This window comes from Glandiceps talaboti, chromosome 11, assembly GCF_964340395.1.
Source record: "Glandiceps talaboti chromosome 11, keGlaTala1.1, whole genome shotgun sequence".
Lineage (NCBI taxonomy): Eukaryota > Metazoa > Hemichordata > Enteropneusta > Spengelidae > Glandiceps > Glandiceps talaboti.
Genome location: NC_135559.1, coordinates 22,813,464 through 22,829,803, shown reverse-complemented (window position 1 = coordinate 22,829,803; position 16,340 = coordinate 22,813,464). Strand labels below are relative to the sequence as shown.

Sequence of the window (16,340 nt, the reverse complement as noted above, 5' to 3'; positions counted from 1 at the left end):
ATAACTGTTTTTCTTTCTCATTTTATTTAATACACATTACCTTGAATTCACATTTCCATTAACTATTTCTGTATCCACTCTTGCTCTGCGCTTCGAGCTCTTCGGAGATGAGGCGCATTACAAATCATCTTATTATTATTATTATTATTATATACGGATGTAAGCCCTTCCAATGTTTTGAGTCAGATATACGGAATGAATGTTGACTCTGAGTATTGAAGGTTGGAATATAAATGGAGGAAGAACTAGATCTGGTGTTGTATGAATGCCTACTGTTTGTTAGACTGGAATGATCGGAAAGATAACTAAGGCCACTACCGTAAGGTTATCTGTTTTCTTAACTTAACGTTTGATATCATCAAAACATTCTTTAATTAAATCCATTGTATGCAAATAAGGCATAGTTACAGAATCTATCGTGACACGTGTTTATTTTGACAGTGAATCCTGTTGATTTGGGAGGTGCAAGTATTATCGCTCAACCCGTGGCAGATGCTGGCCTTGCAACGGATACCTATCTATTAATAAGGTATCTATTTTATGTTTGGTTGCATACTCCGAGAAATATACACGTACACATGAATTATGTATGCGTTACATATATATGGTTAATAAATTACATTCGATGTCTATGTACACGTGACTTGTTCACATTATACCAAGACCTTATATTACATTCGATGTCTATATACACGTGACTTGTTCACATTATACCATGACCTTATATTACATTCGATGTCTATATACACGTGACTTGTTCACATTATACCATGACCTTATATTACATTCGATGTCTATGTACACGTGACTTGTTCACATTATACCATGACCTTATATTACATTCGATGTCTATGTACACGTGACTTGTTCACATTATACCATGACCTTATATTACATTCGATGTCTATGTACACGTGACTTGTTCACATTATACCATGACCTTATATTACATTCGATGTCTATGTACACGTGACTTGTTCACATTATACCAAGACCTTATATTACATTCGATGTCTATATACACGTGACTTGTTCACATTATACCATGACCTTATATTACATTCGATGTCTATGTACGCGTGACTTGTTCACATTATACAATGACCTTATATTACATTCGATGCCTATGTACACGTGACTTGTTCACATTATACCATGACCTTATATTCCATTCGATGTCTATATACACGTGACTTGTTCACATTATACCATGACCTTATATTACATTCGATGTCTATGTACACTTGACTTGTTCACATTATACTATGACCTTATATTACATTCGATGTCTATGTACACTTGACTTGTTCACATTATACTATGACCTTATATTACATTCGATGTCTATGTACACTTGACTTGTTCACATTATACTATGACCTTATATTACATTCGATGCCTATGTACACGTGACTTGTTCACATTATACCATGACCTTATATTACATTCGATGCCTATGTACACGTGACTTGTTCACATTATACCAAGACCTTATATTACATTCGATGTCTATGTACACGTGACTTGTTCACATTATACCATGACCTTATATTACATTCGATGCCCATGTACACGTGACTTGTTCACATTGTACCATGACCTTATATCACATTCGATGCCCATGTACACGTGACTTGTTCACATTGTACCATGACCTTATATCACATTCGATGTCTATGTACACGTGACTTGTTCACATTATACAATGACCTTATATTACATTCGATGTCTATGTACACGTGACTTGTTCACATTATACAATAATCTTATATTACATTCGATGTCTATGTACACGTGACTTGTTCACATTATACCATGACCTTATATTACATTCGATGTCTATATACACGTGACTTGTTCACATTATACCATGACCTTATATTACATTCGATGCATATGTACACGTGACTTGTTCACATTATACAATGACCTTATATTACATTCGATGTCTATGTACACTTGACTTGTTCACATTTTACCATGACCTTATATTACATTCGATGCCTATGTACACGTGACTTGTTCACATTATACCATGACCTTATATTACATTCGATGCCTATGTACACGTGACTTGTTCACATTATACCATGACCTTATATTACATTCGATGTCTATGTACACTTGACTTGTTCACATTTTACCATGACCTTATATTACATTCGATGCCTATGTACACGTGACTTGTTCACATTTTACCATGACCTTATATTACATTCGATGCCTATGTACACGTGACTTGTTCACATTTTACCATGACCTTATATTACATTCGATGCCTATGTACACGTGACTTGTTCACATTGTACCATGACCTTATATTACATTCGATGTCTATGTACACGCGACTTGTTCACATTGTACCATGACCTTATATCACATTCGATGCCTATGTACACGTGACTTGTTCACATTATACCATGACCTTATATTACATTCGATGCCTATGTACACGTGACTTGTTCACATTATACCATGACCTTATATTAAATTCGATGCCTATGTACACGTGACTTGTTCACATTATACCATGACGTTATATTACATTCGATGTCTATGTACACGTGACTTGTTCACATTATACCATGACCTTATATTAAATTCGATGCCTATGTACACGTGACTTGTTCACATTATACCATGACCTTATATTACATTCGATGCCTATGTACACGTGACTTGTTCACATTATACCATGACCTCATATTACATTCGATGCCTATGTACACGTGACTTGTTCACATTATACCATGACCTTATATTACATTCGATGCCTATGAACACGTGACTTGTTCACATTATACCATGACCTTATATTCCATTCGATGTCTATATACACGTGACTTGTTCACATTATACCATGACCTTATATTACATTCGATGCCTATGTACACGTGACTTGTTCACATTATACCATGACCTTATATTACATTCGATGCCTATGTACACGTGACTTGTTCACATTATACCATGACCTTATATTACATTCGATGCCTATGTACACGTGACTTGTTCACATTATACCATGACATTATATTACATTCGATGTCTATGTACACGTGACTTGTTCACATTATACCATGACCTTATATTGCATTCGATGCTTATGTACACGTGACTTGTTCACATTATACCATGACCTTATATTACATTCGATGCCTATGTGCACGTGACTTGTTCACATTATACCATGACCTTATATTACATTCGATGTCTATGTACACGTGACTTGTTCACATTATACTATGACCTTATATTACATTCGATGTCTATGTACACGTGACTTGTTCACATTATACCATGACCTTATATTACATTCGATGCCTATGTACATGTGACTTGTTCACATTATACCATGACCTCATATTACATTCGATGTCTATGTACACGTGACTTGTTCACATTATACTATGACCTTATATTACAGTGGAATGTTGCTATCATATCATACATTACTTGGACTCAGCAGACAACGCAGAGTTAATTGGTTTGTGTTACTCCTCAACAAATTATGGAGGTGGGTTGATGTTCATCAGCTATATCCAGTAGTGCATTATATTAGGAAAATAAATAATTATGCAAATTACCCTTTAAAATTAAAAAACTATACCAACAGGCTTTAGAGGATATATGTGTTTTCTCATTGTTGATGTATGTGATAAATTATATGGAATTTGAAGTATGTATTCCACAGATATAGCTTAATTGCTGAAGATATAGCCTAATAACCAAAAACATTAATTATGCAAATTACTCATTAAAATTAAAAACTATACCAACAGGCTTTAGAGGATATATGTGTTTTCTCATTGTTGATGTATGTGATCAATTATATGGAATTTGAAGTATGTATTCCACAGATATAGCTTAATTGCTGAAGATCATTATACTTCAAATTACTCAAATTAGTAAAAGCCACATCAAGAAACCCCATGTGCGCATTGTTATGGTTGACATATGTACTGAATTAAATGAAATTTGAAGTTTTGAAGTTTGCAATAAAGTCTAATTACCGAAAATCACTAATTATGCAAATCATTCATTAAAACTAAACAAAACTGTGCTAACTGGCTTTATTGGATAAGTGTGTTTTAACTCAATCAAAGCATACTATGAATATAGATATGCATTAATATGGCAAAAAAATCTGCAATAATACATTACAATGATGGCAATTACTGCCAGATTTAAACTGAATTTCTCTCGTAACCCACCACATATTTTTGGGTCTACACACGTTGTTGGAATGCAAAATTCTGAAACATAGCTATTATACATGATGTAACACTTAATTGGAAAAGGAAGTATATGAAGCTGAATGAAATTGGAAAGTTGCATAGTGAACATATTGCTTAATTATCAAAAACGCATTACTTATGCAAATTAACAACTATACCATGGTGGTTTAGACGATATGTGTTTTCTCATGATTGATGTGCCAAATTATATGGAATTTGAAGATATGATGAGTTTGACCAACAAAAGAACAAGTTAAAATTGATTTAGAAAAAACATACACCTGGTTTTCAAATCATTACTTTATTACATGGCACCTTGTAGGGAAAAGATATTTTTAAAGAGCAGAAAAAAATAAACAAACAAAAACATTTTTTTGTAAAGAAAGAAAGTAAACAATAAACAAAAAGCAACTATTTATAAACAATTATGGCTGATTTTAAGCCCCTGTTGATATAGTCTAATTACCGAAAACCATTTATCATATATATGCAAATGACTAATTAATGTTCATTGGATGTTTACCAAAATCTAATCAGTTCTTTTCATTACTGTAGCAAGTTTCATTAGAATCGCTGCTGTAGTTTATGAGATATCGTGTCCATAGAGGGACGGACACACACATACACAGACAGACAGACAGACAGACAGACAGACAGACAGACAGACAGACAGACAGACAGACAGACAGACAGACAGACAGACCGACCGACCGACCGACCGACCGACCGACCGACCGACCGACCGACCGACCGACCGACCGACAGACAGACAGACAGACAGACAGACAGACAGACAGACAGACAGACAGACAGACAGACAGACAGACAGACAGACGCATAACATAACACCCCCACCCCCTTTACGGGAGGTAAAAGCCATTGCACAACACGATCAAAGAAAAGGGAAGTAAGTCCTCTGTGTCAACCAAACAGAACTTATTAAATTAAAGGTTAAATTACTGACATTGCTTTGTTATCTTGGTAGGTTCTGTCCTGGATATTACTTTGTCTTGTTCCTCTACATGTATTGTTTGGTTTATGTTTGCCAAGGACCTATGCAGTTTATGGTGGAGAAAATAATTGAACCCTGCTATGAGTATTGGTGGACCAATCTCCTCTTTATACAAAATCTGTTCCCATATCTTGATCCAATCCGTCAAAGATGTATGGGATGGTCTTGGCATATCTGTCTATTGATGCAGTATTTTATTATTACCCCGTTTATAGTGATGGCTTTACATTGGTAGGTTAATCTTTATATTTCAAGTGCACTTAAGGGGAGATTTCTTCTATACCTCATTGACTTAACTAAGCCATTTCAACTTAACTTTTACTTTGTCAATCGTAAGGATTTAGACGTTTGTAACACCACGTACAGAACCACTCAGGAGTATTTTTTTCTATTTCTGTAATAGATATACCGATATAAGTAAATCAATGGACATCACAGTATACCTCACTTATTATCAAGTTGTAAAATGAATCTAACAGCGCCCACTGTGACAGTCGCTTTCCATAATATCTTAGCAATTGAATTCCTAGACTAGACACTGGTTATTTCTCATTGAATAGGAAGAAAAAACTTGGGTTTATAATAATTGGATTACTTTTCGCCATGGATTTCATCAGTACTGGTCTACTTAGCTGGTATTATGGTTTGCCAGCTGTTGGAGGACTGCCGTAAGTAGGATACAACACGAACCTCAAGTAGCCACATTCATTCATTCATTATTTCATCCATTGATTCATTCATTCGTTTGTTCGTTCGTTCATCCATCCATTCCTCCACCTATCCCACCCACCCGCCCGCCCGACCGCCCACCCACCCACCCACCCACCCACCCACCCACCCACTCACTCACTCACTCACTCACTCACTCACTCACTCACTCACTCACTCACTCACTCACTCACTCACTCACTCACTCACTCACTCACTCACTCACTCACTCACCCACCCACCCATCCATCCATTCACTCACTCACTTTGTATGTATGTATGTATGCATGCATGTATGTATGTATGTATGTATGTATGTATGTATGTATGTATGTATGTATGTATGTATGTATGTATGTATGTATGTATGTATGTATGTATGTATGTATGTGTGTGTGTGTGTGTGTGTGTTTGTTTGTTTGTTTGTTTGTTTGTTTGTTTGTTTGATTGTTTGTTTGTTTGTTTGTTTGTTTGTTCGTTCGTTCGCTCGTTTATTTATTTATTTATTTATTTATTTATTTATTTCTCCATAGATATTACAATGACAACGCAGATGATGCCCCAGTAGCAGACTACATCTATAGCAAACCTCACACACGAATTGCCAGCTATCTAGTTGGGGTTTGTCTTGGTTATGTATTGGTACACCACAAACCAGGAAAAGACATGCATTGGGTATGTGACAAAAACATGTAACGTTTAGGGGATACTACAAGAAATTGAGACATTTAGGGGATACTACAAAACATTTAGATGTTTAGGGGGTACAACAAGACATTCAGACCTTTAGAGAGTACTTCAAGACATTCAGACGTTCAGGGGGTACAACAAGACATTCAGACATTTAGAGAGTACTTCAAGACATTCAGACGTTCAGGGGGTACAACAAGACATTCAGACGTTTAGAGAGTACAACATGACATTGAGACCTTTAGAGAGTACTGCAATACATTCAGACGTTTAGAGAGTACTACAAGACATTCAGACGTTTAGAGAGTACTACGATACATTCAGACGTTTAGAGAGTACTACATGACATTCAGACGTTTAGAGAGTACTACAAGACATTCAGACGTTTACAGAGTACTACAAGACATTCAGACCTTTAGAGAGTACTTCAAGACATTCAGACGTTTAGAGAGTACTACAATACATTCAGACGTTTAGAGAGTACTACATGACATTCAGACGTTTAGAGAGTACTACAAGACATTCAGACGTTTAGAGAGTACTACAAGACATTCAGACGTTTACAGAGTACTACGAGACATTTAGACGTTTAGAGAGTACTACATGACATTCAGACGTTTAGAGAGTACTACAAGACATTCAGACGTTTAGAGAGTACTACATGACATTCAGACGTTTAGAGAGTACTACATGACATTCAGACGTTTAGAGAGTACTACAAGACATTCAGATGTTTAGAGAGTACTACAATACGTTCAGAGGTTCAGAGAGGTTTAGCGTGCAACAAGAGATTCTGACCATTATTGAAAAGACCATTGAGTCTAAGCTGCTATTATCTGAATATATTCATTTTAATTTGTCACCCATCGCAGTTTCTGGCACTGAACATCTTGACTTGTCAGTCGGTGAGCAAGTAACGTGATAACGTATAGCGCCCCCTGCGGTACAACGATGGATACTATATAGATTGATAAATTTGAGCATTACCTACTACAGACAAGGAAGAAACACCTTCCTGGTCTGTGTACATACATGGCACCGGGTCTGTGTACATACATGGCACCGGTCATGAGATGAAATTTGGAAACTGTCAGTAGTTAATACAATTCAAAATTTACATGATAGACATATAACGGTAGACAGGGGTTATTTGACACAGGGATTATTTGACACAAGATAGGTGCACGAAAATAATTTAAAATTATGCGCTTGTTGTACTACAGCTCAATACCATGACTGTTTATTAAAAATTCGTATGGCCTGTAGCCTGTTTACGGTGCTATTGATCAATAGATCTAGAGAGATACATCGTTAGCCGGCCGTACCTCCCTACCCATCGCATCAACAGCTTGTCTGTCGTGATTACGCTGTCAAACTGTATTAAGGGACCGGTCACTTTCTACGGCCGGGTGGGGGTGGGGTGGGGGCGATGGATTGGGAGGGGGTCACCCTGTTTTTGAAATTGGAAGTGGAGGGAGGGGCCATGCTGTTTTGAAAATTGTGGAGGGGGGGGGGTCATTGTTTTTTGGATTGTGATGGAAGAAGAAAATACTTTTCTACAATGGCATATAGCCTTGTCTGAACTGACTGGTACATGTATAATTTATTATTGTCCCTGTTTCTTACATCAGTTCTTTAATATTAGTTCATGTAAGACATGACTATACATATACATATACATGTATTACCTAGCTACCACACTAGTTATAGAACATGTCATGTAAATGCTTGGCTGTTTCACAATAAATGCTTCACTTATATTTCACTTTGGGGCAAAGGTGAACTTGAAGGTTTCGTAATGGTAATCTTCAGAGATAGTTTATAAAAGATGTTAATCTAACTCGTTCTACTCTTCAGTATGAAGAATAGATGCACTTTCTATTTTGGACACTACATGTTATTGACACTACAAATCACCACATCTCATCAGATTCCAGTTTCTATTATACACTAGGTATGACCACCTAAAGTTCTCTAACATACAGGTGACTTTACTATACATACAATATTAATGCCCCAATACCAATGTTACGGGCCTATTTTTATGTGACATGGGAAACTCATTTAAAAACCCCTAGAACCCCCCCCCCCCCATGAGGTGTACACATCCTAGTCTCAAGCTTTCCCCTATATCTCTTACTGTCAAGATGCTATCAAACTATATTTCAAAAATATTTCAACCCTATGTAGTTGCTTTTTACATGTTGGTGCTGTCATCATGTTTTAGAATTAAGTGATGGGGGGGGGGGGGGAGGTCAGCCTGTTTTTGGTTTTACAGATATTGTGGTTAGTGAGTTTTTGCCGGCCCGATTTAAGAATCCACCCCCCCTCCCCCCCGGCTGGAGAAACTGACCGGTCTCCTAGGTATGACCACCTAACATACCAGTGACTTTACTATACATGTTATATTAATGCCACTGTACCAATGTTACTAGCCCATTTTTATGTGACATAGGAAACTCATTTAAAACATTACACTAACTTTAGCTTCGAAAACTTTCGAAGCTTTGAAATATTACCTCAAAGGCTATGAACAATCGCCTTAATAGAACCAAAAGCCCTCCGGATCTGCTAGGGGAGACCCCTTGGACTCCCCCACCCCCAGAGGTCACTCATGCATTCAACCAACACTCAGAAGCACCAACCATTTTAATGTCATAATGGTATTAAACTTTTCTTAAGAATTTTCACACTATGCTATATTGAGATGATATTGTCTTTTAAGATGTGAAATGTTTGCCAAGATAGTCAAAATATTGCCTTAAAACTCCAAATCTCCCCTACCAATGATACTACCATTAAATGTGCTGACCTTTACACTATAATGATTGCCAAATCTCCCCTACCTATGATACTACCATTAGATGTGCTGACCTTTACTATAATGATTGAGAACATATTTCAACTCTATGTAAGTATGTAAGTTATAAATAATAGTTTGTGATACTTGATGGTGCTGTCTTGTAAAGCTTGGAAATTATTGCCTGAATGTGTCGTAATAGCCTACAAATGGGCTTCAAGAGTAAAAAAAACTTTCAGAACTTCTAGGGGATTCCCCCTAGAACACCCCCCCCCCCCACCCACAAGAGGTGGACATAATTTATCCCAGTCTCAAGCTCTTCCCCCTATCTCTTACTGTCAAGATGCTATTTAACCTTATTTGAGAAATATTTCAACCCTACATTGAATTGGATTTGCTGTTGAAATAAGCTTCCGAATCGTCTTCTTTCAAGCAGCAAAATGGTATTTTCACTTCTATAACACCAAATGAGATAAATCAAAACTAATGGCGTGTTCCGAAATCAGTGAATTCACCATTTCTTTGCTTTTGACATTCAAAAAGTGGGTGCAAAATACAGAAAATATGTGTCGATGCAGTACTGTGCACGGAGTATGATATTACAAGTAAGTTAGACACCACAAAGAGTATCTAACACGGAGTATGATATTACAAGTAATTTAGACACCACAAAGAGTATCTAACACGGAGTATGATATTACAAGTAAGTTAGACACCACAAAGAGTATTTAACACGGAGTATGATATTACAAGTAATTTAGACACCACAAAGAGTGTCTAACACGGAGTATGATATTACAAGTAAGTTAGACACCACAAAGAGTATCTAACACGGAGTATGATATTACAAGTAAGTTAGACACCACAAAGAGTATCTAACACGGAGTATGATATTACAAGTAAATTAGACACCACAAAGAGTATCTAACACGGAGTATGATATTACAAGTAAGTTAGACACCACAAAGAGTATCTAACACGGAGTATGATATTACAAGTAATTTAGACACCACAAAGAGTATCTAACACGGAGTATGATATTACAAGTAAGTTAGACACCACAAAGAGTATCTAACACGGAGTATGATATTACAAGTAATTTAGACACCACAAAGAGTATCTAACACGGAGTATGATATTACAAGTAAGTTAGACACCACAAAGAGTATCTAACACGGAGTATGATATTACAAGTAAGTTAGACACCACAAAGAGTATCTAACACGGAGTATGATATTACAAGTAAGTTAGACACCACAAAGAGTATCTAACACGGAGTATGATATTACAAGTAAGTTAGACACCACAAAGAGTATCTAACACGGAGTATGATATTACAAGTAAGTTAGACACCACAAAGAGTATCTAACACGGAGTATGATATTACAAGTAAGTTAGACACCACAAAGAGTATCTAACACGGAGTATGATATTACAAGTAAGTTAGACACCACAAAGAGTATCTAACGCAGAGTATGATATTACAAGTAAGTTAGACACCACAAAGAGTATCTAACACGGAGTATGATATTACAAGTAAGTTAGACACCACAAAGAGTATCTAACACGGAGTATGATATTACAAGTAAGTTAGACACCACAAAGAGTATCTAACACGGAGTATGATATTACAAGTAAGTTAGACACCACAAAGAGTATCTAACACGGAGTATGATATTACAAGTAAGTTAGACACCACAAAGAGTATCTAACACGGAGTATGATATTACAAGTAAGTTAGACACCACAAAGAGTATCTAACACGGAGTATGATATTACAAGTAAGTTAGACACCACAAAGAGTATCTAACACGGAGTATGATATTACAAGTAAGTTAGACACCACAAAGAGTATCTAACACGGAGTATGATATTACAAGTAAGTTAGACACCACAAAGAGTATCTAACACGGAGTATGATATTACAAGTAAGTTAGACACCACAAAGAGTATCTAACACGGAGTATGATATTACAAGTAAGTTAGACACCACAAAGAGTATCTAACACGGAGTATGATATTACAAGTAAGTTAGACACCACAAAGAGTATCTAACACGGAGTATGATATTACAAGTAAGTTAGACACCACAAAGAGTATCTAACACGGAGTATGATATTACAAGTAAGTTAGACACCACAAAGAGTATCTAACACGGAGTATGATATTACAAGTAAGTTAGACACCACAAAGAGTATCTAACGCAGAGTATGATATTACAAGTAAGTTAGACACCACAAAGAGTATCTAACACGGAGTATGATATTATAAGTAAGTTAGACACCACAAAGAGTATCTAACACGGAGTATGATATTACAAGTAAGTTAGACACCACAAAGAGTATCTAACACGGAGTATGATATTACAAGTAAGTTAGACACCACAAAGAGTATCTAACACGGAGTATGATATTACAAGTAAGTTAGACACCACAAAGAGTATCTAACACGGAGTATGATATTACAAGTAAGTTAGACACCACAAAGAGTATCTAACACGGAGTATGATATTACAAGTAAGTTAGACACCACAAAGAGTATCTAACACGGAGTATGATATTACAAGTAAGTTAGACACCACAAAGAGTATCTAACACGGAGTATGATATTACAAGTAAGTTAGACACCACAAAGAGTATCTAACACGGAGTATGATATTACAAGTAAGTTAGACACCACAAAGAGTATCTAACACGGAGTATGATATTACAAGTAAGTTAGACACCACAAAGAGTATCTAACACGGAGTATGATATTACAAGTAAGTTAGACACCACAAAGAGTATCTAACACGGAGTATGATATTACAAGTAAGTTAGACACCACAAAGAGTATCTAACACGGAGTATGATATTACAAGTAAGTTAGACACCACAAAGAGTATCTAATACGGAGTATGATATTACAAGTAAGTTAGACACCACAAAGAGTATCTAACACGGAGTATGATATTACAAGTAAGTTAGACACCACAAAGAGTTCCAGTTGTAGCTAGTACTAGAGCAGCTTTACTCAAATAATTCAAACTCTACTACCATTCTATTCATCATCGTAACCCACTGTCTCTTTTACGGCACCGTCCAAGATGCACTATCACCTCGTTGGCCTCTTTATATCCCAGAGGTATGAACAGCTGATAACTAGAATTGTGTATTTCCAGTTCTTTCAAGGACTTTGCTGGATAGCATCGATTATAAGTGGTTTTACAATGGTATACTGCAAATACTGGGCAAGTGTTGGACAACCATGGACACAAGCTATGACAGTAACATTTTTGACTTTTAGTCGATTTGTATTTTCACTAGCTGTAGCTTGGTGTCTGTTTGCCTGCTCTACGGGTATTGGAGGTCAGTGTCAAACAGTGCTTTGTCTGAGAAATGTAGTGTGATGAGAGGTGTAGAGAAAAAAGATAGTCCGATGGAGAGGTAGAAATGGTGTAGAAATGATGGAAAGACAGACGGACCAGGAATGTTTTTGGTTGATAAGGGGAGTAACAGACAGACAGATAGACAAACACACAATCAATCAATCAAACAAACAAACAAACAAACAAACAAACACACAAACAAACAAGCACACACACAAACAAACAAACAAAACAAACAAACAAACAAACAAACAAACAAACAAACAAACAAACAAACAAACAAGCGAACAGACAAACAAAAAACGAAAGATAGAGACAGACTTCATGTACAAATGTGTTTGTTTTTATTCAACTATAAAATATACCTGTATATAACCTATGTAGTTATGGCTTTTCTTGTAACTATCTCCTAGGTCCTGTCAACAAGTTTCTGTCCTGGCGATTTTTTATTCCAATGAGTCGCCTAACGTACTGTGTTTACCTAATACACCCATTAGTTATGATCAAATTTTGGACCGGAGCTCAATCGCAGATGTACGTCAGTGATTTGAATTATGTGAGTATACATTTTGCGTTATTCTGTGTAAACTTCAACTGTTAATTAGTATAGGCATATTTATAATATACCTAGTGATAATGCTGTGCCATGATTCGCTAGAATCAGTCACGTGATAGGAAAATATAATGACTATTTCCCTAATCAACTTTTACATGGTCACGTGACCACCGCGCGTTCACAGCAGGTCAAAATGGCAGCTTCTGACGATGTCGTCTGCCACCGCGAGTTCACAGCATGAGTTATATTATAAAACACATATTGCCTGGCCTATATTCGGGCTATAGCACCCGTTCATTACCCCCTCGTGACTGTGAGTTACCAGAACCACATGCTATTTCCCTCGGCCTTTGGCCTTGGGAAATAGCATGTAATTCTAGTAACTCACAGTCCCTCGGGTGTAATAAACGGGTGCTATAGCCCTCATGGCCAGGCAATATGTGTTCAAAATCACATCTACCTGAAAGGGATAGACAAAACCCCGAAAATCCTAACACAAAAGTTAGGTTTCACACAGTTACACTAAAGATTCCAATATGATTCAAATGTGATATGGGAATACGACACGATTTCCTTTTATTTACTAGTACCCCTATGTCCTTTATTTACTAGTACCCCTATATCCTGTATTTACTAGTACCCCTATATCCTGTATTTACTAGTACCCCTATGTCCTTTATTTACTAGTACCCCTATATCCTGTATTTACTAGTACCCCTATATCCTTTATTTACTAGTACCCATATATCCTTTATTTACTAGTACCCCTATATCCTTTATTTACTAGTACCCCTATATCCTTTATTTACTAGTACCCTTATATCCTTTATTTAATAGTACCCCTATATCCTTTATTTACTAGTACCCCTATATCCTTTATTTACTAGTACCCCTATATCCTTTATTTACTAGTACCCCTATATCCTTTATTTACTAGTACCCCTATATCCTTTATTTACTAGTACCCCTATATCCTTTATTTAATAGTACCCATATATCCTTTATTTACTAGTACCCCTATATCCTTTATTTACTAGTACCCCTATATCCTTTATTTTCTAGTACCCATATATCCTTTATTTTCTAGTACCCCTATATCCTTTATTTACTAGTACCCCTATATCCTTTATTTACTAGTACCCCTATATCCTTTATTTACTAGTACCCCTATATCCTTTATTTACTAGTACCCCTATATCCTTTATTTACTAGTACCCCTATGTCCTTTATTTACTAGTACCCCTATATCCTTTATTTACTAGTACCCCTATATCCTTTATTTACTAGTACCCCTATATCCTTTATTTACTAGTACCTCTATATCCTTTATTTACTAGTACCCCTATATCCTTTATTTACTAGTACCCTTATATCCTTTATTTACTAGTACCCCTATATCCTTTATTTACTAGTACCCCTATATCCTTTATTTACTAGTACCCTTATATCCTTTATTTAATAGTACCCCTATATCCTTTATTTACTAGTACCCCTATATCCTTTATTTACTAGTACCCTTATATCCTTTATTTACTAGTACCCCTATATCCTTTATTTACTAGTACCCCTATATCCTTTATATACTAGTACCTCTATATCCTTTATTTAGTAGTACCCCTATATCCTTTATATACTAGTACCCCTATATCCTTTATTTACTAGTACCCCTATATCCTTTATTTACTAGTACCCCTATATCCTTTATTTTCTAGTACCACTATATCCTTTATTTACTAGTACCTCTATATCCTTTATTTAGTAGTACCCCTATATCCTTTATTTTCTAGTACCTCTATATCCTTTATTTAGTAGTACCCCTATATCCTTTATATACTAGTACCCCTATATCCTTTATTTACTAGTACCCCTATATCCTGTATTTACTAGTACCCCTATATCCTTTATTTACTAGTACCACTATATCCTTTATTTACTAGTACCCCTATATCCTTTATATACTAGTACCTCTATATCCTTTATTTACTAGTACCCCTATATCCTTTATTTACTAGTACCCCTATATCCTTTATTTACTAGTACCCTTATATCCTTTATTTACTAGTACCCCTATATCCTTTATTTACTAGTACCCTTATATCCTTTATTTACTAGTACCCCTATATCCTTTATTTACTAGTACCCCTATATCCTTTATTTACTAGTACCCCTATATCCTTTATTTAGTAGTACCCCTATATCCTTTATTTACTAGTACCCCTATATCCTTTATTTACTAGTACCCCTATATCCTTTATTTACTAGTACCCCTATATCCTTTATTTACTAGTACCTCTATATCCTTTATTTAGTAGTACCCCTATATCCTTTATTTACTAGTACCCCTATATCCTTTATTTACTAGTACCTTTATATCCTTTATTTAGTAGTACCCCTATATCCTTTATTTACTAGTACCCCTATATACTTTATTTACTAGTACCTCTATATCCTTTATTTAGTAGTACCCCTATATCCTTTATTTACTAGTACCCCTATATCCTACGTACGTACATACATACATACATACATACATACATACAGACAGACAGACAGACAGACAGACAGACAGACAGACGTACATACATACGTACATACATACATACATACATACATACATACATACGTACGTACGTACGTACGTACGTACATACGTACGTACATACATACATACATACATACATACATACATACATACATACATACATACATACATACATACATTAAAATTGTATTCCTTTCTCTTTCAGTTGTATCTGTTTGTATCCCATCTGTGCCTCAGTTACTTCGTAGCTTTCTTCGTATCTGTTCTCTTCGAGAGACCCTTTATACAATTGGAGAAAGTAGTATTTGGTAAATATCAAAAGTACAGCACGAAATGAATTTATGAATTTTGTATTACCTCACCCCACCCCCAACACCTATGTACGTTTTATATAGTTTGATCTTCTGGCGAGGTATTACTGGTGAAG

At 35.9% G+C, this 16,340-nt stretch overlaps 1 protein-coding gene across 1 annotated transcript in view; it reads left to right on the top strand.

Annotated features, from left to right (window-relative positions):
• The window catches only part of LOC144442166 (O-acyltransferase like protein-like), a 33,238-nt gene that overhangs the window by 15,292 nt on the left and 1,606 nt on the right, over window positions 1-16,340 (top strand). Inside the window, exons 7-13 of the mRNA XM_078131434.1 lie at window positions 442-529; window positions 3,428-3,517; window positions 5,224-5,481; window positions 5,811-5,918; window positions 6,492-6,633; window positions 12,609-12,795; window positions 13,229-13,371. Of these exons, the coding sequence (XP_077987560.1) occupies window positions 442-529; window positions 3,428-3,517; window positions 5,224-5,481; window positions 5,811-5,918; window positions 6,492-6,633; window positions 12,609-12,795; window positions 13,229-13,371 (1,016 nt within the window). The remainder of the gene's footprint in view (window positions 1-441; window positions 530-3,427; window positions 3,518-5,223; window positions 5,482-5,810; window positions 5,919-6,491; window positions 6,634-12,608; window positions 12,796-13,228; window positions 13,372-16,340) is intronic.